The sequence below is a fragment of the Sceloporus occidentalis genome, unplaced genomic scaffold (genome assembly GCF_023333645.1).
Source record: "Sceloporus occidentalis isolate IW3139 unplaced genomic scaffold, rSceOcc1.0.p SCAF_4, whole genome shotgun sequence".
Lineage (NCBI taxonomy): Eukaryota > Metazoa > Chordata > Lepidosauria > Squamata > Phrynosomatidae > Sceloporus > Sceloporus occidentalis.
In genome coordinates, this window is record NW_028316984.1 from 130,713,811 (window position 1) to 130,740,134 (window position 26,324).

General features: G+C 46.3%; 1 protein-coding gene across 2 annotated transcripts in view; it reads right to left on the bottom strand.

Moving 5' to 3' along the window:
* Positions 1–25,768, bottom strand: part of ALX4 (ALX homeobox 4) — a 107,722-nt gene extending 81,954 nt beyond the window's left edge. The window contains exons 1-2 of one of the 2 annotated variants that reach the window (XM_089523503.1): positions 25,645–25,768; positions 25,222–25,593 (exon numbers count right to left, since the gene is read on the bottom strand). In XM_089523503.1, coding sequence (XP_089379629.1) covers positions 25,222–25,593; positions 25,645–25,768 — 496 coding nt within the window. Of the gene's footprint in view, positions 1–25,221 lie in introns of both variants that reach the window. The other variant, XM_089523502.1, reaches the window with a different exon arrangement.
* Between the last annotated feature and the right edge of the window lie 556 nt (positions 25,769–26,324).

Consider the following 26,324-nt stretch of genomic DNA (forward strand, 5'->3'; position numbering starts at 1 on the left):
ATCAGGAAGCTGAACAAGCACATAGTCCAGGCTGTATATAAGAGGTAGACATTCCCACATTACAAGACTACTAGAATCAAATATTCCCACAGGCTATAGAGAGAAGGTAGGAACAGGGAGAGAACAAGACATCTGAATGAGACAAAGAACAGGATGGCATCCTCTGTCTGCCATTCCACATGCAGAGGCTTGCTAGACCAGCCTGATGTCTGGACAGCATCCTTCACTGCTTTTGATATCAGTAGTTGGGAGAATATAGGGTTCAAATATCAGCTTGGCCATGGAAACCTTTGGGCAGGTCACACTCTCTCAGCTTCAGAGGGTGATAATGGCAAACCCCCTCTGAAGAAATTTGCCAAGGAAACACTATGATAGATTTGCCTGGGATACCCATAAGTTGGAAATGATGTGAAGGCATTCTGACAAGTCATGAATAACATGCAAGGTCTATCTACCCCACCGTACCCACCACCAAAGTTTCAATTTGGCCAGTCAATTTAATCTTGCAGGAGGAGTCTCCCTTTGTAAATCTATTGTAAATGGTTAAATGTCAACTCCTCTATTTTCATCCTATTTCTGGAACACTAATTCAGCCATTGTACCCCATCTCCTATTGTATCCATGCTGGATTCACCAGAGGGAAGAGAATCAATCACATTTCCCAGAGCTTCTGAGAAAGTATGCAAGCAATGTAGCTGTTTTATCATCCTGAAAGGTGGGGGTGATGCTGTTAAAAACATAATGGATCACTGGGTGCCTGTTCTGAATTAAATCCAGAGTGTAGACATCATATCAAAGTGATATTAATTGCATAAATGAAGTCAGACAGCAGAAAGTGAGAGGAAATGGCCATGTCTTCAGTCTTAAGAAAATATTCAGTTTGACAAGCACATCAAAATGTTAGAAGTCTGTTGTTTGACTTTGCTATTTCCCCCCTAGTTCTTCAGTCTGGGAATGTGAATTTTGATCCAATTCAAGTCACATCCCATCCAAAGGCTCACTAAATGGCTATACGTACTCCCCTTTCTTTCAGACCTTTCCATCTGTGATATGCCAGCCTACCTGGCAGGGTTGTTGTGGGGATTACTGGGAGCATATGTATAATGTTTGACCACTGAAAAGCACCACTTACGAAAACTATTAACTGATGGTTTATTTTTGCAAAAGTGCAGACTCATTTTTGTGTTTGCCCTCATCACCATGCTGTTTTACATTGGGGATAAAGATTGATGGAGAGATTGCTTTTCCAAGGCCATTCAAGACCTGTCCACATCCTAGATCAGCTATTTCCCATGGCATCACTAGGGTTGGTGTCGCCCAGTGCAGTAACTCATGGTGTCACCCTCCCATTGATCTCCTCCCATTCTACACCACACAGAACCCTTAGTAGTGTACTAATTTGTACTAATGTTACTCACATTACTACTGGAGTGGTGGGCAAGACACAAGCTATTTACATGTTCCTTTTGTCCCTACAGTCACCAAAGTTGCCCCTGCCACAAAAGTTCCAGTAGTTCTTCTGGAAAACAAGACACGTGGGAAGAATCATACTCCCAACGGACTGCCAAGAGTACAATTAAGATGGGAAACAAGGTAGACACTCCCCCCTCCATGCCATGCTTCTTATATGGTGTTCTTTGAGGCTGGAGCAGCAGGAATTTAAGTGGCAGATGTATTTTGGCAGCAGCACATATGTATAATGCTTCTTTGATGTTTATTTGATGCCAGGAAAGTTGCTCACCCCTGACATCACAAATCTGGAATCTGGGTTGTAATCTGGATGTGAACATAGTGAAGTGGGATGGACCCATAAACCCTTTTTTGGAAGTTCCTACCTAATACAAGGAAACATGGACCAGGATTTGGTCAAATAGTTCAGCCCCTCTTCCTTTAAGATCCTCATACATCTTCAAAACCTGCTCCAGAGGACTGGGAGAGAAAGAAATTCCCATCATACTAGGGGTCAGATGCCACTATGGCATCCACTTTTACTCCATGGAAGAGAGTAGATTATCTTGACTGCACACAACTTTTAAAATTTTAAAAAGGCATTATTACTGGTTTGCCAGATCCACAAAGAAAAAAACATACAATATGGTCATGAAACAAAGCTACAAATGGCCACTATAATTCATGTGTTGTTCCACTTTTCTGATTTGTTCCAGATTTCACAAAACTGTCAAGCTGCTGTACCAATGATCTAACATTCTGATATCAGAAAACCAAATGTATTGTAGCCAGCCAAAGAAACAGTAATAATGTGCTTAAGTGGCATAATTCTGCATTCCCTGTAATGCATTTCTAAAGGGGCACCCATGTTAGCTCACTGCAAAATACATACATACATATATACCCCTCCCCTCCAGCAAATGTATACATCTTGCTTGCGAAATAAGAAGTCCCAATAAAAACAGTGAGGCTCACTCTTCTACAAACATGCAGCTTCATTCTGAGTTATGATGAGGTGATGATGATGAAGGTACGCTCTTCTGTTTTTAGCTGTTATTTTCTATATGCTTCTTTTGTAAGTGAACTGGAGCAAAATTAATTTGGGAACTACCCTCGTGGTGTGGATGTATTACGCTTGGAAAACTCTGATTTAAAGTTCTCTTTCTTTCATATCATCAAGCTAGGATGCTAAAAATGTTCTCTTGAGAGGTTAGTCTGGCATCATTGTTCAGTGTAGTATTATACTTTAAACAAATATGTTGGTGCTAACGCAGCTACTGCCTACATAGATAGCTCATGAAAATGAACCTTTGCAGACAGGAACCCAAATGGTACAGACCAATGCTGCTCAAAAAGTAATGGTCCCTGGATTGGTGCTGATCTCTGAGTGATTAGCTGCTGGTTCCTGACTAGTTTCCAGGAAGGAAGGAAGGAAGGAAGGAAGGAAGGGAAGAGTTGTACCCAATAAGCACAAATATAGTGCTGGATCCTGGCACTGGAAAAAATATAATTGCCATTCCCCTACATCAGATAGCCTTACAAGTCCTGGTACAGACAATATAAAACCATCTTACTGTTTCCAGGTTGTTTTTTCACATCCAAAATCAGGCAAGTTGTATCAAAATGTAATGCGATATAGAAATGTACTTGCTGTTGCTATTAAACTGTTATTTCCTTTTACATTTCCCAGCTTGTACATTGATTGTACATCTTCCAGCATAGGTTGGTTATATTGTTAGAATATTATGTTGTTATGTGTATTTTTCATTATTATAGCAAATCAGTGATCTGCTCAACAGCTGTTGGGAAGAATTTAGGATCCTGACAATAGCAATCATAATTACCTGTGTCATGTATGTGAAGCCTCATTGAAAGGTTTTGATTTAGATTACACGGTTTTACCACGTGGGAAAACAAGCCATAGTAGAAAGAATCTTGAAAGGTTGTACCTATAATACAATTATAAAGAAAATATAAGGTCCTGATTTTATTCTGCTGTTTAGCTTTTTTATTTAAAAGTTTCATGGCCATTAGTCTGAGCTGAAATTTCCGTTTTTTTCATATGGCATATCCACTGCCCTCTGGCTTTAAACTATGCTCACATCTTTCTAGAGAGCCACTACATGAAGGTAGAACACAATTTCATTCCAATTCATTTTCTGTCTTTTTAGCAAAGGAAAGTCACATTTAATTTGTGTGCATTTTTCTTTGAAAACATCTCATAAAACATATATTTGATATGCATGTTCCATTAAATACCAAATTTTGTATGCATTTTCCATTAAATTTTGTATGCATTTTTTTAAATCTGGTAGGTGCATCACAAAATTCAGAGCAATGGATCTCTATGTTCCAGCACCCATATGAATCCAGCCAATGTGCAATTAGTTTGGTTCACTTAAAAATATAGGCCAAACAATTTTTTTCAACACCCCTAGACAGAACATAAGGCAGAAAGATACAGGTAATACTAAAGTATTACTTGTGTATACATGGTATATGAAACTGATAGGGGCAAATCTATTCTGTTGTTTCATGTATAATTCACCAAGATAAAAAAAAACCAACATCCTGGAAGCATTGCTAATGCAGACAAGAGTAATTGATGACACCAAATAAGATTAATTTTCAAATTTTCTGCTGAAATATATGGTTTGCATTTTGGCCTTATTGCTGTTTTATACCATATTTTGTATCACACTATATGTTGTGTTCATTATTGTAAGCAAGTGACTAATCATCTAAATTTGAATGGTCATTTTTTAAAGGATGCCCAACATTTCACAGATGAAAAATGAGACATATGTGGCTAGTAGAGACCTGGCCAGGTGAGATAAAGCTCCTGTAATCACACAAATGACACCTGAAGAAATTCCACTTTCTACATGGCTATTAAAGGTACAGAAGCCCTGTCCTTTATTTTACCTGACTTAGGGCCAAGCAACATCAGAGTGTAGATGGCAGAAATTATCAGCTAGGAGAGGCTGCAGCAGTTTGCTTTTGCCTGAGTCTACTGGGAAGGACAGGATTCCATCCCCATCTCTCTCCTCTTCTATGTTAACTGAGTGCCAACTACGTTTGCATTTTGAACTAAGTTTGCAGCAACTGACGCAAGCTGAGGACAAAGGGGGAAAGTGGGAAGGTGAAAGAAACTGGGACATTTGAAAAGCAGCTGGAAAAATGCCACAGCAGTGGATTTATTGGGACAATTGAAGAGCATGTGCACAGACAGACTTTAAAAGATGACACATGCTTAATGTGTTTTAAACTTTAATTTAACATTGCTCACTTAGGGATGAGGTAACCATTCTATGTGCAAACATCAGTGTAAACGGATAGTGGATATCTGTGAGAAAGTATCTAAGAAATGTGGATTCTCAACTAAAATTTTAAGAGTCTCAAGTTGGATGTCCAGCTCCTTTGTCCTGGTCACTTACTTCTAGTTTATTGGTTACCTATTCTATATGGATCCCAAACTGGAAGAAATGCAGGATATAAAATAAATACATAGACAACAAATTAAAAATATAACAACATACTGGAACATAACACTATTTGCTCACAGCCAGCCATGAAACACCATTTCCCTTCCTCTGGGTACTACTCAAAGCAGTGGTCCCTGGACCAGTGTTGGTCCTTGGCAAATTTCCAGGGGGGAAAAGAAACAGTTATAGCCAATGGGCACAGATATGGTGCTAGTACTGGAAAAAATAAATTGCCAGTCCCCTACATTAAACATCCTGGGGAACACTGCCATAGGGCATATCTACAGGGCATACCTACACAACAGTTTTGTTGTTGTTGTCATTTTAGCAATAATCCTCTCTCACTAGGAGCAGCCTATCAACTATCCTGAGACAGTCTTGAATCACTGCTGGAGAATCCTCAGCACACAGGCCAAATTACAATTCCCAGATTCCTTGGAGAAACACATGGGCTCATTTACCCTATACAGTTGTAGTGCTATGGTCCTGCTTTAACTGCCATGGCAACATCCTATGGAATCCTGGTGTTTGCAATTTAGAGAGAGGCATTTTTAATTCTCAGCCACAGTGCTCCAGTGCCCCACAAAACTACCAACCTCAGGATTCATACCGTATACAGCCATGGCAGTCAAAGTGGAATCATAACACAATAATCCTGTGGTGTGAAAGAGCCCCATGACACTTAAATACAATCAGACCTCCTTATCCACGGATTCTGCAACCATAGATTCCACCACCCACAGATTGAAAATATATATTTTTAAAAAATCCCAAATGCAAACCTTAATTTTGCCATTTCTATAAGGGACACCATTTTACTAAGCCATTCTATATAATGGGGTTTGAGCAGCTACAGATTTTGGTCTCCACAAGAGTCCTGGAACCAAAACCCAGTGAATACCAACTTCCTTACCTAAAAACACTGGCTAATGCTTCATTCCTTTAATACAAGAGTAGAAACTGTGCAGCTCCCCAGAGGTTGTTAGACTGCACCTGGCAGCAGGAATTCTGGGAGGTGCAGTTCGGCAACATCTGGAGAACTGCACAGTTCCTATCCCTGCTGAACATCTACCTATGAGTAAGTTCCACTGAAATGCACGCAGTTATTCTGAGTAGAGAAGCAGGGGATTGCTCTGTTCTTTTTTACACCATGTGCAGCCCTCCAGAGGTTGTGAGACTGCAACTCCCAGCAGGAATTCTGAGAGGTGCAGTTCAGCAACATCTGGAAGCCTCAATTCCTAGGAGTAGGTTCCACTGAATGTGAAACAGGTTTATTCTGAGTAGAGAGGCAGAGGGATTGCTTTCTAATTTTTTGCACCCTCGCGCCATCTTAATGAATTTCTGGCAATTTAATAAAAGTGAAACATCATATAGGCAGCTGATGAATGTAAAAGGTAGAATCACAGAATCATAGAGTTGGAAGAGATCCCAAGGGCCATCCAGTCCAACCCTTTGCCATGCAGGAATTCACATTGAAAGCATCCCCAACAGATGGCCATCCAGGCTCTGTTTAAAGCCTTCCAAGGAAGGAGACTCCACCACACTATGAAGTGTACCACACTCTGTACAATATTATATTATACAAAAAAGAGTATGAAAAAAATGGTTTTGTCTCTCGCACTGAAAAGCGTGAAGAATGTTGGGGCATCTTCAAACATTAACATCAGTTGCTCGGGTTTCTATCTAAGAATCTATAGGACTGACAACTAAGGGATGGCTCTAGGCTAGTTCAATATCTATTTATTCATATATTGATATATTGATATCTCAGCTGTGTTATGCAGGGAGGTATACAACACAATCAGTTAAACCATTTAACTTATATAAATCTGACCAGTTAAAACAAGAGAATCAACACCAGCAAAGGCAATTTAAAACCATAATCTGTGGGGAGATGTCACCCCAGAACCCCAGAAGCTCAAGAGAAAGCCATGTTTCTCCTCGATGTGAGCATGAAAAATAGGTAGGGGGAAAGATAGAACAGGGCTGGCCCTGAACCATCCCTCCTCTAGCGATAAGGGGAGCTGGTTCCATACAGGCTCTGCTTCAGGTGGCAAAATACTGTATATACTTGACTATAAGTCTACCTCAAGGGCAAGTTTTGTGGCCGGAATTATGGATTTTGATATGACTCATGGATAAGTCGAGGGGAAAACTTAGGGGGCATATAGCAAAGGATCTAAAGATGAAGCAATGTCAAAAAACTTACAAAATTCCAGAAGACATATCTCTTTGTGCTCACTCTTAAGGCTGGATGAATGAGAGAGTAGAGAGGACCAGTGCTTTCAGGACAAATTATACTGGTTCCTTCTTTTAAATAGGGAGTTAAGATACAATACTTACATTGAACCACGGACAAGTCGACTCAGGTTTTTTGGGTCAATTGTTTGACCTAAATTTCTAGACTTATACATGAGTATATACAGTATCTTGGGCTGCCACTGGGGGAAGGAGGAGAGATGTGACTGGCAAGCTCTCTCCAGCCCAAGTTTTGGCAGCAGACAATGCTCCCTTCCATGCTGCCAAGGGAAAAGGCCTCATAGTTGCGCATGGAAAAAGAAAAGAGAGAGAGAGAGAGAATAAATCTGCAGGCTTTGAGAGTCCAAAGCCTGTCAACTAACTGACTCCCTTTCGGCCCTGAGTGCATTAACTTGGGAGGCTGGAAGGCTGAGCCAAAACCTCTCCATTGATTCACAACTTGTTTTGTGTAAGTCACCCAAAAGGCGGCCAAAGGAATGACTCCCAGCCGGTTTAGTCATGCAAACCACACTGAACAGCACACTCCAACAAGGGAGCACAAAACAAACAGCCTGCAGATCCAGATAACACACACACACACACACACAGAGAGAGAGAGAGAGAGAGAGAGAGAGAGAGAGAGGAGGGGGGAGGCATGCTGTATGGCTCCAAGTCCTTGCACTCAGGATGAGGCAGGCGTCTCATCCAAGCAGAGACATTGGGCATGCATCCCCAAACGTTTCATCCTCCTCTGCTCCCTCTGCTTGAGGCTGGCTATCCAAAGCACACACACACATTAACAACAACAACAAAAGGAGAGAGGGCTTTCAGTTTTTTGAGAAAACAGTCTAGTCCAAAACTTGGCAACTACAGAGAAGGGGGGGGGGGGAATACAGGCCATGTCTAGGAACCCCAAGCCACAGAAAAAGAAAGAGAGAGGGAAAGAAAGGGAGTTCTATTGTTTTCTTAGAAAAGAAAAATAAGGCATAGAGGAAAGGGAGAAGGAAGCCTGGGAGTGAGGGCCCTTTGCCAGCAGTGCTTCCAAAGAAGTGGAAGGAGGGCACATCACCAGGCTGCATCCGCACTGGAGACAGGATCCAGTGTGAGACCACTTGAACTGGCCTGGCTCAAGGCTATGGCATTCTGGGAAGGGTAGTTTGCTGGGGCACCTCTGGCCCAACTCAAGGGGTCTCAAACTGGGCCATGTCTCCAGTGCGGATGAGGAGCATCAAAGTCGGCACCTCTGGTCTGGGAAAGTCCTACCTTTAGGCTTTGGGGCAGCAAGGATCTCCGAAAAGGATCTCCGAAAAGGGCTCCGTCGCTGCCTCCAGGCGGAAAAAGGACTCCCCCCGAGCTTCTCAAGGCAGCCAAGGGCCTTTCCCCCCTCCCTCCCTCCCGCTCCTCTCTGTCTGCGCTGGCCAGCCCTGTTGCGCAAGGAGGGAGGCCAGGGAGGAAAGCGGGCCAGGGCGCTTGGCTTCCTTCTTTCTGGGCCCGACCCAGCCCCTCCCGGAGTCCCTCTGCGCTGGCCCAGGGAGGCGGGCAGGCAGGAGAGCCCGCGGCCGGGGCACGGAGTTCGAATCCTGGCGCGGGATCCGTCTGCGCCTGCCTTTGGCTCCTTCTCGGCCACACACGTTCTCTCTCTAAATAAGACCCCTTAGATAGACCATATCTAAGGGATCTTATTTAGAGAGAGACAGAGAGAGAGTAGAGACAGGGAGAAACATTCCCCAAACTCCTATATATATCCAGTTTGAGATCACTCCTGCATATATATATATATATATATACGTATATAGAGCCCGCAGATAAAGCTCCCTGTTAAGTATAAAGTGTGAGCCAATGTGGCCCAGTGGTTTTTGAGTGTTGGAAGGCGACTCTGGCTTCGATTCCCAGCTCAGCCCTGAAACCCACTGGGTGACCTTGGGCAAGTCACACTCTCTCAGCCTCAGCAGGGGAAGGCAATGGCAAACCTTGGCCGGAGTTCTTTCAGAGAAGCCCATGATAGGGTTGCCATCAGTCAGAGACGACTGGAAGGCACGCAACAGCAGCATCAGCCCAGTCTAAAGGTTCGTTGGTGGAGGTGGATTCTTTCTCCCGACGGAAGCTGTTTTTCTTTTGTTTCGGGAGTTTGGTGTCTGCAGTGCAGTGGCACAATGCAGAATCCTCTAGCACTTCCCAGTTCTCTTGGCCAGGGCAGCAGGAATAGTCTCCTTTGCTTCTCTCGTTTTGGGCAGGACCCAGCCAAAGGCGCTTCAGGGACAGAGAGGGAACTAAGCCGGTTGGCTTCACTGCCTTTTGGGAAATCATGGGATTTTTCTTAACAAAGGTTTTTCTTTGATCCACGCCGTTCCCTCGTTCTTCTCCCATCTTCTCGGTGTCCTCCTTCTTGGTCTGCTTCCCTTAGATCTCCAAAGACTTCACTTAGATCTTCCTTCCTTCCTTCCTTCCTTCCTTCCTTCCTTCCTTCCTTCTTTTCCGTCCTTCCTTCCTCCCCCCCCCCCCGTCTTTTTCTCTCTTCCTTTTGCTCATCATCCTCACCTTTTGGACTTTTTACCCATTTGCAAGATGCCGCTGCTCCTTTATGACTCTCTTCCTCTCTCCTCCACTTAGATCCAGATTTGGCCATGATTCAACGCATTGGTTGCAAGCGGGTTTACTCTAACAAGCCTGCCTCATCTGGATCCAGCCCATTGTGTACAATCCTAGGGTTGGAAGAGACCGCAAGAGCCATCCAGTCCAACCTCATTCTGCCATGCAGGAACTCACAATCAAAGCAACCCCGACTGATGGCCTTGGCTTTAAAACCTCCGAAGAAGGCGATTCCGCGGCTTCCTGAGACAATCATTCTCCCTAATACAGGCTGGGGTAGCTGTAGAAGCAAAAATGCTCCTGATGCAAAAACGTGGAGACTCCTTGAGGAATCCCTTGTTCTCTGCCTACAAAGAGGCCTGTGACCTCCCTGGAATGGAGACATATTGGATTTCAAAAGAGGGGTCCCTGTTGAGATGCACATGGACTTCAAATTTCCTGGACTTTGAAAATTACCATTCCCAGGGCTCCATAGCATTGAGCCACGGCCGTGAAAGTGGTGTCAAACCGGATTATTTCTGCAGTGTGGATGCCACCTCAAGCCACAGGGTGTGTACAGCCTTTCCGGAAGCGCCCAACTCTTTGCTTTGTTCAACTCTGCATCTGAATGTTTTCAACTTGGAAAAGAGAGAAGCCCAGCCGTGCCATCTCTTCAGAAATAAGCCCCGATGAGTTCAAGGAGGTTTACTCCCATGTTAAGAGTCAGGATCGTCCCTGATACAGTATTTCCGATGTCTGTGTACTGATAGGAAATCTGGGCACTGAAAAGCTGGCAGGGAGAAAGTCAACCCCTTGGAAATGGGGCGCTGGAAGAGAGTTCTGGGGAAACCAGGAACCGATCAAAAACGAAAGGAAAATCAATGGGTGCAAGAGCATATCCACTCTCCCATGAAGCCCAAAAGAGGAACGAAACTGAAACACAGCCAAGGATACATCGGAGCTCGTCCGGACGTTCAGGCAAGGGGTCTGCATCCTCGGTTTCTTCAACCAGGCAAAACACAAGGAGAAGGAGGAGGAGGAGGAGGAGGAGAAACAGACACATCTGCTAACCCGCTTTGGAAGATCAACACCCCTGGGCTGATTTTTTAACATCTAAGACGTTTTTTCACAAATAAAAAATAAAAACTATGGAGGAATATTAAAACCGCCTCTGTTTGTAGCACAGCTTATCTCCGTCTTGACGTTTGTGGTCTCCACTGCTTCGTTGTGATCCCGCATCTACACCCAGCTGCAGTTGGAGCTCATACAAAAGTGTGTGGCAGTCATGCCAACCCTGTTTGGGACCAGGGTTTGAATCAGCCATGAAACCTACTGGGTGACCTTGGGCAAGTCAACATACTCTCAGCCTCAGAGGAAGGCAATGGCAAATTTCTTCTGAACAAACCAACCCCCTTAGGGATGGCACAAGTAAAAAAAAATGACTTGATTGCCTCTGCCACACTGCAGAATTGATGGAGTTTGACACTGTTTTTAATTGCCCTGGCTCAATGTTATGACATTCTGGGAATTTGTAGGTTGGGGGCTGATTCAGTCTTTCTCTGTCCGAGCGCTCTGGTGCCACAACAAACTACAAATCCCAGAAAGGAGCCAGGAGAGTTAAAGCGGTGCCAAAGTGCATTAATTCTGCTGTGTGGCAAAGGGAACCAAACCGGTTTATAATCGGGATCAGGAAAATAAAAGCGACTCAGCCCTCTCCCCAGAGGAATGTAGAGATAACAAGTAATAAATCCAAGAGGATACTTATTCCGCATCAGTTGCTGCGACAAAATACAAGATTGTCATCTGTCTATGTTTAAACTATTTTTTTCGTGTCAGGTCGATATAGGATTTTTATTAATTTGGTGCCCTGAACCCGATTCTACTGTTTATGGTCCAAAACACATTGCATAAATAATCCAGCTTGAGACCACTTTAACTGCCTTGGTTTAGTGCTAGGGAATCCTGGGAACTGTAGTTTTGTGAGATATTTAGCCTCCTCTGTCAGAGAGCTCTGGTGCCACCATAAACTACCATTCCCAGGATTCCCTAGCACTGAGCCTGGGCAGTTAAAACAGTCTCAAACTGAATTGGTGTTTTGGACCCAGGTTGGATTCTGACATAAGATGTGACTCAAGAGCATTCACCCTCCGTTATGTTTCCATTAACTGAGGCTATTGGGATGCCACAAAACCCAACGTGTTTATTGCGTGGCAGACCCCTGTGGAGGAGAATCCACTTCATCAGATGCATGGAATATTATCCTGAACTGACTTTCCTGTCAAAGCAGTGAAGTCAATGGAAAAAGAAATTCAGCCGCAGGGGTTGGTGGGGAGGGATATCACTCCATACAACGACAAATTTGGGAATAAACGGAACTGAATTCAATGGGATTTACTTCCCACTGTCATACCCTGGATTTCGTGATGGGAGTGCAATCTTAGGCTGCATTTGCGCTGCAGAAATAGCAGCACTTAGCAATAGCACTTAATATTTCTATACCGCTTCATAGTGAACTAAGCACTCTCTAAGCGGCTTACAGTTCGTTGTCCAATTGCCCCCAACAAACTGGGTAGGTTGACTTCCCTTTAACTGCCCTGGCTCAGTGCTATGGAACCCTGGGATTTGTCGTTTGCTGCGACACCGGAGCTCTCTGACAAAGAAGGCTAAATATCTTGCAAAACTATACATCCCAAAATTCCATAGCAGGGAGCCATGGCAGCTAAAGCAGTGTCAAACTGCATTAAGTCTGCAGTGTATATGCAGCCTGTACAGTGTGAAAGGACCCCTAGACTGCCTTCCTTTCCTTTCATACCCCTGGAAAAGCTTTCCAGTATGCTTTGCCTCCTGGTCCAATCCTTTTGCCCAGGGATGGGCAAAGTACTGCCCTCCAGATGTTGAACTGCAGCTCCCAGCTTTATCATTGGCTTAGGTGGCTAGGGCTGCTGGGAGTTGCAGTCCAACAACACAGTACATAATATCCCCCCCAACTGTAGCCTCCCTCTATACTCACACATTTTGTGCCACTTTAACCACAGAATAAGAAATCTTTGCTCATTAAAAAGATTGCCAAAATCCAGATTAGTACAATACCTTTACTTGAACAGACCTATCATGGGTCCTACTGACTGGTCTTCTGGGGAGTCAAAGTTCAAAGCATCTGGAGGACCAAAGTTTGAGAGTCACCGATGGATGGTACAGTTGTAGTTGTTCCATCCTAGTTGGATCCATCCTAGGGAATTCTGGGATTTGTAGTTGGCGGGTACTTCGCTTTCGGACAGCTCTCTACAGGAGGGAATTCTAAGCACTCCCACAAACTATTACTCCCAGGATCAAGTAGGATGGTGGCTGACAGCGAACCAGTCTCCAGCTGCTTCAGTAATGTAGATGCAACAAGTTCTTGCCATCGGACAAGATTTGGCAAAACCTCCTCCCTCCTCTCTACTTCATCTAAAGTCTTGCCTATGGAAGAGATCAGGAGCCTCCCAAGAAACTTTAGACACCCTTATGTTTGGCTTAACAAAGATATTAAACTGATATAAGGAAGCAGAGCATTGCCTAAAGCAGTTCCCCCTGAAGTCCAGATTCAACTGATGTAGGATCACTTTTGTGTCCAAAAGCCACGCTGAAAATTTGGGCTGCTTTCCTAAAACGGCGTTGAAAGGATAAAGAAAAACAGACAGTGGCCAAACCGCGTTTCTACAGCATCTGCACTGCAGAAATAATCCAGGCTGACACCGCTTTAACTACCATGGCTCCATACTATGGAATTCTATCGAAGTTTTGTGAGATATTTAGCCTTCTCTGTCAGATAGCTCTGGTGCAACAACAAACTACAAATCCCAGGATTCCGTAGCATTGAGCCCTGGCAGTTAAGGCGGTGTCAACCTGGATTATTTCTGCAGAGCGGATGCTGTCTCCAACGTTAAGTTCTCCTTTCACCAGAAAAGCGTTACATGTTGCCTCCTCCAGGGAGGGCTAACTCATGGCTATCCAGCTGTTGAGACTGCAGTTTCCATTAGCCCTAACCATCACAACCACAATGGTGAGCGCTGATGGAATTTATAGTCCAACAAGGTCAGGAGAGTCAACAAATTCTCATGGCAAAACCGGGAAGGACCCGTGAAACAACTTGCACAGCAGAGAAACTTCTCAGTCGCGTTCAAAACCTCCTTTTTAGCTGTACTTTTGCAGCCGCAGTTCCCCGAAAAGACTCACAGGAGCGAGTCAAAAAGGAGGTTTGGTTCTCAGATGTTTAACCTCTGTAACCCTTTTGCCATTTATACTCCAAGTTGGGGGTACGCTCCTCATAGTATATCAAGAAAAATATTTTGTTTCGTGGGAGTATTTTCCGTTCACACATTCATGTGCGTTCACATTTTAACATTTCTTAAAGTATACAGCTTTAAACACTTGTATCTTTTTGAAGTGTCTTTTATTCTACCATGAGCCATCGGCTTTAATGGTGGAATAATTTAAGTCTATTTTAATGTATCGCCTTTGTACGTTTTATAATTGTACTGTATGCCCCTTTGATGATGAGAAGAAGAAGAAGAAGAAGGAATAAATAGCTCTCCTCCTCCTTATCGCCTCCCCAAGCGCCCTCCTTGCCTTTCTCTTCCCCTCTAGGACATAAAAAAGTTTGGGAAGAGGAGGAGGAGGAGGAGGCGGATCAGGGCCTCCAAAGTCTCAAACCCCCCCTCCCCCCCCGCAATTCTCTTGCCCCCTGGGTCCCTCAGTTTGAGAACCACTGGACTAAAGAAACAGGACAGAGGAAAAATGCTTGCCCGGGACTCCAGCGTCAATCCAGTGCGTTTTGATCATCAGTCACTGTAGATTTCCGAAAAAAGAGGAACCAGACCTTTCTGTCCGAGGAACAGAAGTGAGAATTTGGAAGGAATGGCAAGCCATTTATCTTACACCACAGTAGCATCCTCAGATATGCATCCAATCCGCATTGTCCAGATGTCTGAGACTACAACTCCCACCATCCAGATCCAGCTTGTTAGGTGGGGATTATGGGAGTTGTATTCCAATTCATATGGGCGGTGCCAGGATGGAGGAGGCCTCGTTCCTCTGGATTTACTCAAGTGAAGGATCAGGTGATGCTGGTCTGAGGTTTAAGAAATCTATATCAGCCAGTCCCACCAGGTTTCATGTCCATCTTTTTTAAGGCCAACAGGTCTTCACGATCTATTCAGGGTGCATCTACACCAGTGATTCCCAACTTTTGGTCCTCCAGATGTTTTGGACGTAAGCTCCCAGAACTCCTGACTGTTGGACAAATTGGATGAAACTTCTGGGACCAGGTGTCCAAAACACCTAGAGGACTGAAGTTTGGGGGTCACTGGCCTACACTGTAGAAATAATGCAGTTTGACACCACTTCAACTGCCACGGCTCCATCCTACAGAATCCCGGGATTTGTAGTTTTGTGAGGGACAAGCAGGAAAGTTCAAAAACCTTGTAAAACTACACATCCCAGAATTCCACAGGATGGAGCTACAGCACTTAAAGTGATGTCAAAATGCATTATTTTTACAGTCTGGATGCACTCCAAGCCACCTTAAAAATACTTTGGAGCACAGCAGGGGATTGCTGTCAACAATAAGGGGTTGGCTAAACAACAACAACCCAGCTGCTGTGAGGAATGCAGCTTAAATCAGAGGGGAAAGGGAAGGCCATTCTCCCGACATATCATCCGTCAAACCCGTATTGCCAGGAAGCTTGGAGAGAGGGGAAGACAGGTTCTGGGCTCTTCTGGGGGCGTGGCCAAGCACAATTCTGGTTCTGAACCATTTCTGAACCGTTTCGATCCCTAATATCACTGCACCCAATCCTGGTATCCAATAATCAGGAGTCAGAGGTAACAAGAGCAAGCATGAGTCTGGCTTGAGGTGATTGTGATGGTCAGAGCCAGGAAGACTACAACTCCCCAAACCCTTCCACCAGCAGGAGGATTCTGGGAGTCATAGAATCAGAGAGTCGGAAGAGACCACAAGGGTCATCCGTCCGATCCTATTCTGCCATGCAGGAATACACTAACAAAGCACCCCCCCCCCCACAGATGGCCATCCAGCCTCTGTTTAAAATCCCCAAAGAAGGAGATTCCACCACCGCTCTTGCTGTCAAGAGGTGCCTCCTAATGCTGACCTTCTTTTCCTGTAGTTTGAACCCATTGCTCCTGGCCTAGTCTATGGAGAAGCAGAAAACAAGCTTGTGCCATCTTCAGTATGTTGTGTGCCTTCAAGTCAGTTCCGACTTATGGCGACCCTAAGGGGGGTTTCTTGGCAAGTTTCTTCAGAGGGGGTTGCCATTGCCTTCCTCTGAGGCTGTGAGAGTGTGACTTGCCCAGGTTCACCCACCACTGAGCCGGGTTCGAACCCTGACCTTCAGAGTCTAGTCCAACAATGCTCAAACCACTAAACATCCCTTCCAATATTTAAACATGGCTACCATGTCATCCCCCCCCCCCAAAGTCTCTCCTCATAAGGCATGGCTTCCAGACCCGTCACCATTTTAGTCGCCTCCTTTGGACACGCTCCAGCTTGTCAACATCCCTTTTGAATTGTGGTGCCCAGAACTGGACACAGTATTCCAAGTGAGGCCTGACCAAAGCATAGCCTCCAAACAGAAAGAGAGAGAGAGAGAGAGAGAGAGAGAGAGGTGACATTTCCAATAAGGCCTAGGCTGTCTTGGAGCTGTAGTTCCAAATTAATTAATTAATTAACTTTTCCAACAATGAATCTGAGGAAGTAGGTTGAAGTCTAGGAAAGCTCCTGCTGCTGCCAATTTCTTTCTTTCAGTTAGTCTCAAAGGTGCTACAAGATCTCTCTACTTACTTTTCCAACCCTGGTTCTGGTCTCTGCTCCCTAGCAATGCAGCCCAATCCTGTCCGGTCATCTGTACAGCTGCCACCTCTATGGCCATAATGCTTTCTATTGGCCTCACCACGAATCAGACCATAGCAGTCTTTTTCCCCTCCCTTAGGACCACGGCTCCCATCATCCCCAGCCACCCTGGCTCTCTGGGGAGAACGGGAGTTGTAGTCCGACACACCCAGAAAGCAGCCGATTTGAGCAAAAGGAAGCCCAGGAGAGGGACCTAGAACGCCTCCAAGAGGCCAAAATGGATTCAGGATCCTGGCTGATAGATACATTCATTTGGACAGGGTCTTGTTCAAATGGCCCGGAAAAAGGACCCCAAAAGCACAGATGCCTCTGGATGCCTTCTTTTTGTTTTTCCACCGGGCCAACAATGTCTCTACAGAGAGAGGGCCTTGGTGATTCGCTCTCCAATCAACCGGGTCCTTATGAGCTGCCAGGCCTGGCACTGGAGGATTTTTCTGTGCCAGGAAAAGCAGTTTTCCTTTCTCTTAATCCGGTGAGCAAACATCCCAGGGCACAGTCTCTCGCACGCCTCCCGACAGACCCCCACCCCCCAAAAACATCTTTCAGTCGCCTTGCTCTCCGGCTCCAAGGAGGCGAGGAAGAGCCATTCCGATGCCTTTCCAGCCCTAAATCATGCCAGAGGGTTTCCTCTCCCTCCTCCCTCCTCCAACCCCTCTATCCTTTAACCCAGATCTATAGCTTACTCTGAGACTTGTTTTATTATTATTATTATTATTATTATTATTATTATTATTATTATTTTAATTTATTTAATTTTCATTCATGTCAAGGAAGAATAACCCGCAGCCAGTGGTTTGGGGGTAAAAAAACCCTCAAGAGTATCCTATTCTGAGAAAAGAGGCGCATTCACAAGTATTGGTGGGCGCCTATTTTATCCGGAATCAAAAACAAATAAAGGCTGGCTCCAGGAGACAGTTTCCACGAGCGATTGGAAATCACTTCGTTTCTCCCTTGGCGTGCGACACATAAAGTCTTAATTCCTCTCTGCGATTTCAAATTTGCCTCTAAATGGACGAGTGGAATAAAGGAAAGCCCTTAATCCGAAATGGTCTTCCGGCCATTTCTTTGTATTTCTGGAGATGCAATTACACGCCTTAAAGGGCCACTCGCCTCTACTTCAGTGTAAACCTCATTGGAACCAGACCGAGCTGATTTCGGAGCAAATATATCTTGATCGGACTGGACTGCATGGCTCTCAGGGGGACTCCCGGCGTCCTCCTTTTCCAGGACGTGTCCTGCAGTTCAGTCTTTTGCAAAGGAGGTCTTTAAAAGCGTCCACCGTTTTGACTAAGTAAGCGGCATGAATTCATATTTCTATGAGTGCTCTTGTAGCTTTTCTTTAGGAATCTCCTCCATTTGTTTTGAAGGCCCAACACTTTGCGGTGAGGAGACGTCTGGTCCCTCTGCATGCGCTCGTCCATTCTGAGCAATCCGAATTCAATCCTAAAATTTGAGAATATGGCTCGAAATAAAGCCGCCCCCTTCTTTGGGTGCATCTACACTGTAGAAATAAGACAGTTTGGCCACCCCTTTAAGTGCTATAGTTCCACCTTGTGAAACCCTGGGATCTGTAGTTTGACAAGGTCTTTAGCCTTCGCTGCCAGAGGAACCTGGTGCTTCACAAAACTACAAATCCCTGGATTCTGGGGGACGGAGCTGTGGCAGTTCAAGTGTTGTCCAAGGGCCTTTTTTTCTACGGTGCAGAAGATGCACCCTTACTTACAAGTACATGATCCTGCCCTTAAAGTAGGGATGGGAATACGGGCGGCCCTCTAAATGTTGACTGCAGCTCCCAGCATAGGCTTAACGCTGTGGGATCTGGGATTTGTAGTCCAGGAAAGAGAGGGGTAGATAGCTCACAAAACTACAAATTCCAGAATTCCACAGCACTGAGCGAAACTGCATTATTTCTCTAGTGCAGATGCAGCTTAGGATGCCTAAGGAGGCGGGGAATTGGGTTGAAATGGATGGAGGGCCTTGAGGTGCAGCTAGAAAGGAGTCCCTGGGAAGTTGGGGCCCTTCCATCGAAGGTCCTGCCTCACAGAGCTGGTCTCTCTCTGTGATTGTCCATCAGGCTCCTCTCGCATTTGGGATTTGCAGTCTCCCAGGCGACCCCTCGAATTGTGGCAGAGTAGAAACGAGATGGGATTGAAACACCCTGCACTGCATCCTCACTGCAGAAATAATCCTGGTTGACACCGCTTTAACTGTCATGGCTTAATGCTATGGAATTTTGAGAACTATATGGCCTATTTGTGAGACATTAAGCCATCTCTGCCAGAGATCTCTGATGCCACAACAAACTGCATTTCCCAGAATTCCATAGCACTGAGCCAGGACAGTTAAAGTGGTGTCAAAGGTCCAAAACACACTGCAGAAATAATGCCCTGGCTCAATGCTAGGGAATTCTGAGAACTCTAGTTCTGTGAAACATTTAGCCTTCTCTGTCAGCGAGATCTGGTGCCACAATAAACTATAACTCCCAGGATTCCCTAGCACTGAGCCTGGGCAGTTGAATTATTTCTGAGGTGCGGCTGTAGCCAAGAATTCCGTATCCGAAAGAGAAGGAGACTGAAGCCTCAGATGAACCTGATTCTTAGGCAGCAAAGCAGGCCAGGAGAATGGTTAGATTAAATATTTGTTTTTCAAAGAAAGCTTTTAAAAGAGAGCTCTTCTGAGATTTCGATAAAACAAACAAAAGCTCGAAGAACAGATTGATCAACCCCCAAAATTAAAAACGTGGAGCCGAAGGAGCAACTGGATTTACAGAGAGAGGAACAAGTGGGGAAGTCGCCACAAGGCGGAGAGGGCTGCATCCTTATGGCAGAAAAATAATCCAGATTCCCAGCACTTGAACTGCCATGGCTCAGTGCTATGGGATTTGTAGTTTGCTGAGAGGTTTAACTTTCTCAGAGGGCTCTGAGGCCACAACAAACTACCAGTCCCAGAATTTTCCGGCCGAAGTCCCCCTGATTGGAAGGCAAAGACAGCGAAGATGAGGGGGTGGGGGCTTTCTAAGGGAAGGACGGGCCGCGGAATTGGACTTTGCCAAGGTCCTAGAAGGTCACTGCAGAGACTCCATTCCCTCCAGGGGGCTTCCTTTCACCCAAAAGGTGCCCTCTTTCTCCTCTCTAACATTCAGATCCTAAAGAGATCCTCTGGCGGCCAGTGCCATCAGTTCCCAGAAACTGGCCCTTATTGCCAAGCCAATCTTTTTAGGATCTGGGCATAATAAGGGCAGTGAAAATATCTCCCGGCTCCAAGGCTGGTTCACCCACCGCCTGTCGGTTTCTTCGCACTGGCCTTATTAATTTTCATTTTCATATTGCCTTCTCCTTCCTGATTGCTCTTTTCCCTTCCTGGCCTCGGAGGAAGCCTTAGGCCTGGCAAAGAGCAAAGAGGAGCTTGTTGGGGTTTGGCAAAGGCCGACCAACCCTCGCCCACTTTGGTTAACCAAAACGACCCTCCAAGCGATTATAGGGTTTCTTCCCCGTGGACGGCTCTTCCCGAAGCCAACAAAGCGTTCCAGGGATTCAGGCACTGCAGAAATAATCCGGTTTAACACCTCTTGAACTGCCACGGCTCCATGCTATGGGATTCTGGGAATTTGTTGCGGCACCAGACGGGAGCGGGAAACTAGACGTTTTCTCTCTCTGATAGCCATCGCTCTGGGTGACCTTGTAACCGGTCACACTCTCTCAGCCTCAGAGGATGGCAAGGGCAAACCCGCTCTGGAGAAACCTGCCAAGAAAACCTCTGTGATAGGTTCGCCTTAGTGTCCCAATAAGTTAAGGGTGACTCGGAGGTACATAGCAACAACAACAGAAAAGCCATCTCTCTGCCTGCCCATCCGTCCTTCTACCTATCTATTCATCTTGGGGAGATGTAGTCTTACTTCACGGAGCTAGAAACGTTGCTGGGCACTATCTAAGCCTCTCTCCGCTGTCAAATTTTTGCAGGAGAACTAAACCGTATTCTTGAATCAAGATTATTTTATTATGATCGCGCCCCCCCCCCCCCCGCAATGCAGAAGCTTCTAGTTCAATTTCTTGCCTCTCCATACAAATCACACAAAATGAAACCAGGCGACGAAGGAGCACGGTTTTGGAAAGACGGTTCCTGTTTAAAGAGAGTTGGAAGTTATCTCGTATTGAATTGTTTTGCCTGTTTTTTAAAATTCGTTTTTTAAGGAGGCAAAGCGCAGGGCGCAAATTGCCTTGTATGTCTTTGGAGAGCGCCGACAAATACTAAGAAGCTAGCCCTTGAAGATTATTGTGTGTGTGTGTGTGTTATTCGCAGGGCCTAAGGTCCAAAACATACTTCAGAAATAATCCAGTCTGAGACCACTTTAACTTCCCTGGCTCAATGCTAAGGAAGTCTGGGAACTGTAGTTTTGTGAGCCATTTAGTCTTCTCTGCCAGAGAGCTCTGGTGCAACAACAAACTACCGTTCCCAGGATTCCCTAGCTCTGAGCCAGGGCAGTCAAAGCAGTCTCAAATTGGATTATTTCTGCAGTATATTTTGTTGTTTAATCCGAATTAATGTGGACCTATTGTATCAATGGGATTTACACCAACGTGGATTGAACTCAACTAAGGCGAACAATTGGATTTATTGTATCATCACTACAATAATCTAAACGCCTGCTTTAGGAGGTGAAACAGCGCTTTGCAAAACATTATTTTACAAATCTTTAAATATTTTTAAAAAATATTATACACACACACACACACACACACCAGCAGTAATAACAGCCGATGAAGATCGTTGAAATGAACACGAGCCTCTCCTCTCCACGGATTTCTAATTTCTAATCATCCGGAATAGTGGGCCTGGTGCCTATGGCAAGGATTCCAACATCTGGGTTGGAAGTTGTAGGGAATGCGGTGTTGAGCTGGGATTTGAGGCTAGGGATGGCAGAGAATGTAGCGGAGCAAAGATTTATTGAAAACAGGTTTGCGTTGGGGAAGGTTTTGATTTCCCGTTCTTAATTTCTCGGGCTGCATCCACACTGGGGAAATAACGCGGTTTGACACCACTTGATGGCTCAAGGCTATGGAATTCTAGGATAGAATTAATAGAATTCCATAGCCTTGAGCCATCAAGTGGTGTCAAACGCGTTATTTCTCCAGTGCGGATGTAGCCTCAGTTCCCCGGACGGAAAATTTGAGGCTATCGTCGGCGAAACGGGTCCCATCTGCAATGAAAACCCTCCTTAGAAGAAACGGAGTGGCGTCGGAAGAAAATGGACCTCTGAAGCTCTGTTTCCCTTGGCCAGCCTTCCTGGAGTTTTCTTTCCGGGCCGATTCGGAGTGACTCCGCTTTTAAGAGGGGTCCTGTTGGTCAGGGGAAAAATATGTATGTATGTATGTATGTATGTATCATGAAAAAGGCAGCAGGGCGCAACGGAGGTGCCTCTGCTTCCTGCCTTCCCTCCAAGTAGCCCACCAAGGACTTGTGGCACCGCAATGTGGCTTGCCTCCTTCCGACCTCACCCGCCGCATGATGTTTCGACATCTGCCACTTCTGCTTCTAGGACATTTGTCCTGCAGAATAAAGCCAAGGCGACAGCCTCCGCTAGTTTTATGTCTCCCGATTTCTTGGGAAGTTTTAGAGAAGTCCTGCATTTATTAAGGCCCCGATCCGTAATTTCATCCAATACCCCTTTAGAGTCTTCTGGAACATAGGAAAGGTCTCTACACAGCCAAGGGAAGGTCTCTCTACACAGCCAAGAACCCACAACTTGTGTGTGTGTGTGTGTGTGTGTGTGTGTGTGTGTGCCTTAGAAGGGCTCCTTTATTTTCTAGGGAAAGAAAAAGAATCCGAATTTCTTGGAGGTCAAGAGCATTTCTGCAAAAGGAAATTCCTTTTTTCCTCTCTCCAGAGGAGAGCTGGGGAGAGGCTAGATCGCTAGCGGGAAACTATTGTGTGTCTGTGTTTGTGTGTGCTCTCCAGATATTTTTGCCCCATCTGGAGAAAGCCATGGTTAGATTTACCCAAACTTTACCCCCTTACTAGTTTTCCTAACCGCAACATAGCCCCAATTGCCACGCTTTGCAAAATGCGCCAGCCGCCTTGGGTTGCATGCATCCCCACTGCGGCATTAATCCGGCTCGATGTCATTTTAACTGACACAGCTGAGTGATGTGGAATCCTGGGATTTGTAGTTTGTTGTGGCACCAGAGCTCTCTGACAGAGAAAGCTAAATGTCTCATGAAACTACAACTCCCAGAATTACACAGCCTTAAACCAGTGTGGTCAAACGGGATTATTTCTGCAGTGTGGGTTGCAGGTTGCAGTGTGAATGCAGATTTTTTAGCTGGAGGAGGGAGGAAAGACTGGCTCCTCAATGGAGAAATAATCCAGTTTGAGACCACTTGACCTACCCTGACTCAAGCCTATGGAATTCTGGTCTCTGGTGCCGCAACCAATTCCACTTCCCAGAATTCCATAGCCTTGAGCCAAGGCAGTTCTAGCGGTGCCGAACCGGATTATTTCTCCAGTGCGGAAGCAGCCAGAGAAAGCGCAACCTGGAAGCAAAGGCTGGCTCTCTCTGCTCTCGCCTTGATGGATGGCTTGTTAACTTAACCCCGGACCCTCTTGCTTTCCCTCTGGGCAGAAAAACACTCCCGGACTTCCGAAGCCTTTTTGGGGTGGGGTGGGAAAAGGAAGGAAAAGGGAGAGAAGAAGAGCGAGAGAAGATCCTCCGAAAGCAAAGTCAGGACCATAGTCTTTGAGGTACAATAAGCAGCGCGTCGGATTTTGGACAGAGAGATTGAGGGCCCAAAGGCCCCATCCCCCTTTTTTCAGCACAAAAGGAGACCATGGTTCAGTCCATTCCAGCGGCTTAATTTTGCCTGGACCGCCCCCAGTCACTTGGAAAGTCCCCCTCGAGTTTATTTCAGCCTCCCATAAATAGATGAGTAGCCAGATCTCCCCTCGAGTAGTCCCTTTAAGCCTTTTTTGGGGGGCTCTTGTAAGGCTCAAAGGGGCTACTCGTCGTTTTCTGAGAGGCTGAAATAAGTTTAAGAGGGAGACTCCCCCAGAGATTGGGGGCGATCCGGGCAAAGCCAAGCCGCTGGAGACGCCACACTTCAGGAGAACACATTTGGTCCTTCAGGTTTCTGGAACTCGGATTCTGCACCTGAAAGGGGCAGGACATATGAGAGAAGTGACTTCGAAGTGAGAGTGGTTGGTAAGGCTGAGAAACAGAGAGTTTAGGGAGAGATCATCCTATTTTCCTTTTCCTTGATGGGGTTCATTTCTTCTCTTATAAGAAGAGTCTCCTAAACCAGCAGTCGCCCTAGTTCCAGTGGTAACGAGGACGAACCCGGATTAAGGAGCTCCGTTATTTCAAGGAGAAGAGCGAAAAGTTTGCTTTTTGGAAACCCAAGGCGGAGATGCCGGAATATATTTAGTCCGGATCAATCACTTTTCACTGTGATTTTAAAGCAAACGAAACTTCTTCCCCCAAACTCCCTGATTTCCATCGGGGACGCGTTCTTTTGGCGACGATTTCCCCAGAAACATTGCCCTGAGCCCCATCCCCAAACCAGTTAAGCCGACATAGCCAGATTCCCCATCATGGAGTGATTCTTTTTTTATCATTGCTCTTTGAAATCTCTTCACCATCACTCTTATCACACTTTTTTTTGTATCACTCTTTTTATATCATTCTTATCACTCTTTTTATATCACTCTTACCACTCTTTATTATATCATTCTTATCACTCATTTTTAATATCACTGTTATCACTCTTTTTAATCCTTCTTTTTAACCATCACAGTTTATTCTTGTTGTTGTTATTAATCATCCCTCATAGAAATCTCTTAGAAACGTCTCTTCTCGTCCCTCTCACGAACTTTAAAAGGCAGCGGCTTAACTCGCGGGGATCGAGGCCGTTGCGGCGTCCCCTCGATGAAGGGAAGTCAGCGGAGTTGCTTTCGGGACAGCATAGCTCGTCTTTCTCTTTCTTTCTTTCTTTCTTTCTTTCTTTCTTTCTTTCTTTTATTCACCTTCACAGCCGTACCCTAGTAACCCTCTCTAATAATAATAATAATAATAATAATAATAATAATAATAATAATAATAATAATTTATTTATACTCCAAGACGAGGGGGGAAATGCACAAGCGGAAAACAGAATCCTAACTCCGAATCTTATCCTCCCCTTTTCCAAGAGGAGATGCCCTCCATTTCATGCCCAGGAGGAACTCTCCACATGTCCTCCAATTGCAAGAGGACTCCGAAGCAGGAATGGACATTACTAGGAGCGTTTGCTTGGGTCGCATCCTCTATTTTTCCCCGACATTTTGAGGTCACTCTGGGCCCCCAGGGGTCAAGGGGCAAACGAGGACCCCCGAAGGACTCTGGTTGGGCCTCTCTTCCTCTATAGAACCGGAGTCCTTTGGGTGTCCTCGCTCGCCCCTTGACCCCTGGGGGCCCACAGTGACCCGATGTCCTCTCACCCAAAAGGAGAAGAAGAAAGAAGGAGGAGGAAAGGGCCGTCTAAGTGTCCTCAAGTGCTCCCCCCGTCCCTGCCTCCCCTTCCCCAGTCCTTTCGGGAGACTCACCGTAGCAGGAGAGCGGCAGGGCTCCGTTGTGGGGCCCGGGCTCCGAGAGCTTGAGGCTGCCGTCGGGGGGGCTTTTGCAAGCGCTCCTCTGCCCGTAGAGAGGAGGAGGAGGAGGAGGAGGCGGAGGAGGCTGCTGTTGCTGCTGCGGATGGTACTTGCTAAAGGCAGCGGCGGAGAGGTGCTGGTGCTGCTGATGCTGCTGGGCGGCTCCGTTGCCGTCGAGGGGCTGCTGGCATTCCGGCGGAGCGTAGCGGCCCCGGCCTTTGGGGCTGCTGCTGCTGCTGCTGCTGGCGTTGCTGGCGTTGCTGTCCCCGGCGCCGAAGCTTTGTCCTTTGCCGGCCAGGAAAGCGGGGCTGAATTTGTCGCCTCCTCCTCCTCCGCCGCCGCCGCCGCCTCCTCCTCCTCCTGCTCCTCCGCCGCCGCCGGGGAATGCCCTAAAAGGCGAGGAGCCCTCGGCGGCGGGGCTTGGCTGCGACGAGGCGGCGCTGTAGAAGGACTCCATGGCAGCGGACGGGTCGCAAAAGGCAACGCAGCTCTCGGCATTCATGGCCTCGGATTGAAAAGGAAGGAAGGGCCCGGCGGGGAAGGCAGCGCTGGACTTCCCCTCCCTCCCTCCCTCCTCCCCCTCCCTCTCCCTCTTCTTCCTCCTCCTCCTCCTCCTCCTCCTCCTCCTCCTCTTCCTCCCCCTCTTCTTCCTCCTCTCCCTCTTCTTCTTCCTCCTCTTTCTCCCCCACTCCTCCTTCCCCTCCTCTCCCTCGCTCCTTCTTCCTCTTCCTCCCCCTTCTTTCTTCTTCTCTTCCTCCTCTTCTTCTTCCTCCTCCTCTTCCTCTCTCTCGTCCAGGAACCCTTTCTCTTGGGCTCCCTTTTCCACTCCTCCTCTCTCCCTCTTCCCTTCCCTTCCCTTGTCTCTTTCTCTCTCTCTCTCTCTTTTAGGGCGAGGGAGCACTAAGAGGATTCAGATGTTCCCGAGAGCTCCTCCGCTGCCCCCTCCTTCCAAGGCCGAGCGAAGGGGTCTCTCCCTCGCCTAGCCCCCTCTTCCCTCCCCTTTCCCTCTCTGCCCAAAGCCAGGAGGAGCAAGGAGAGAGCAGCAAGCCCCTCTCGAA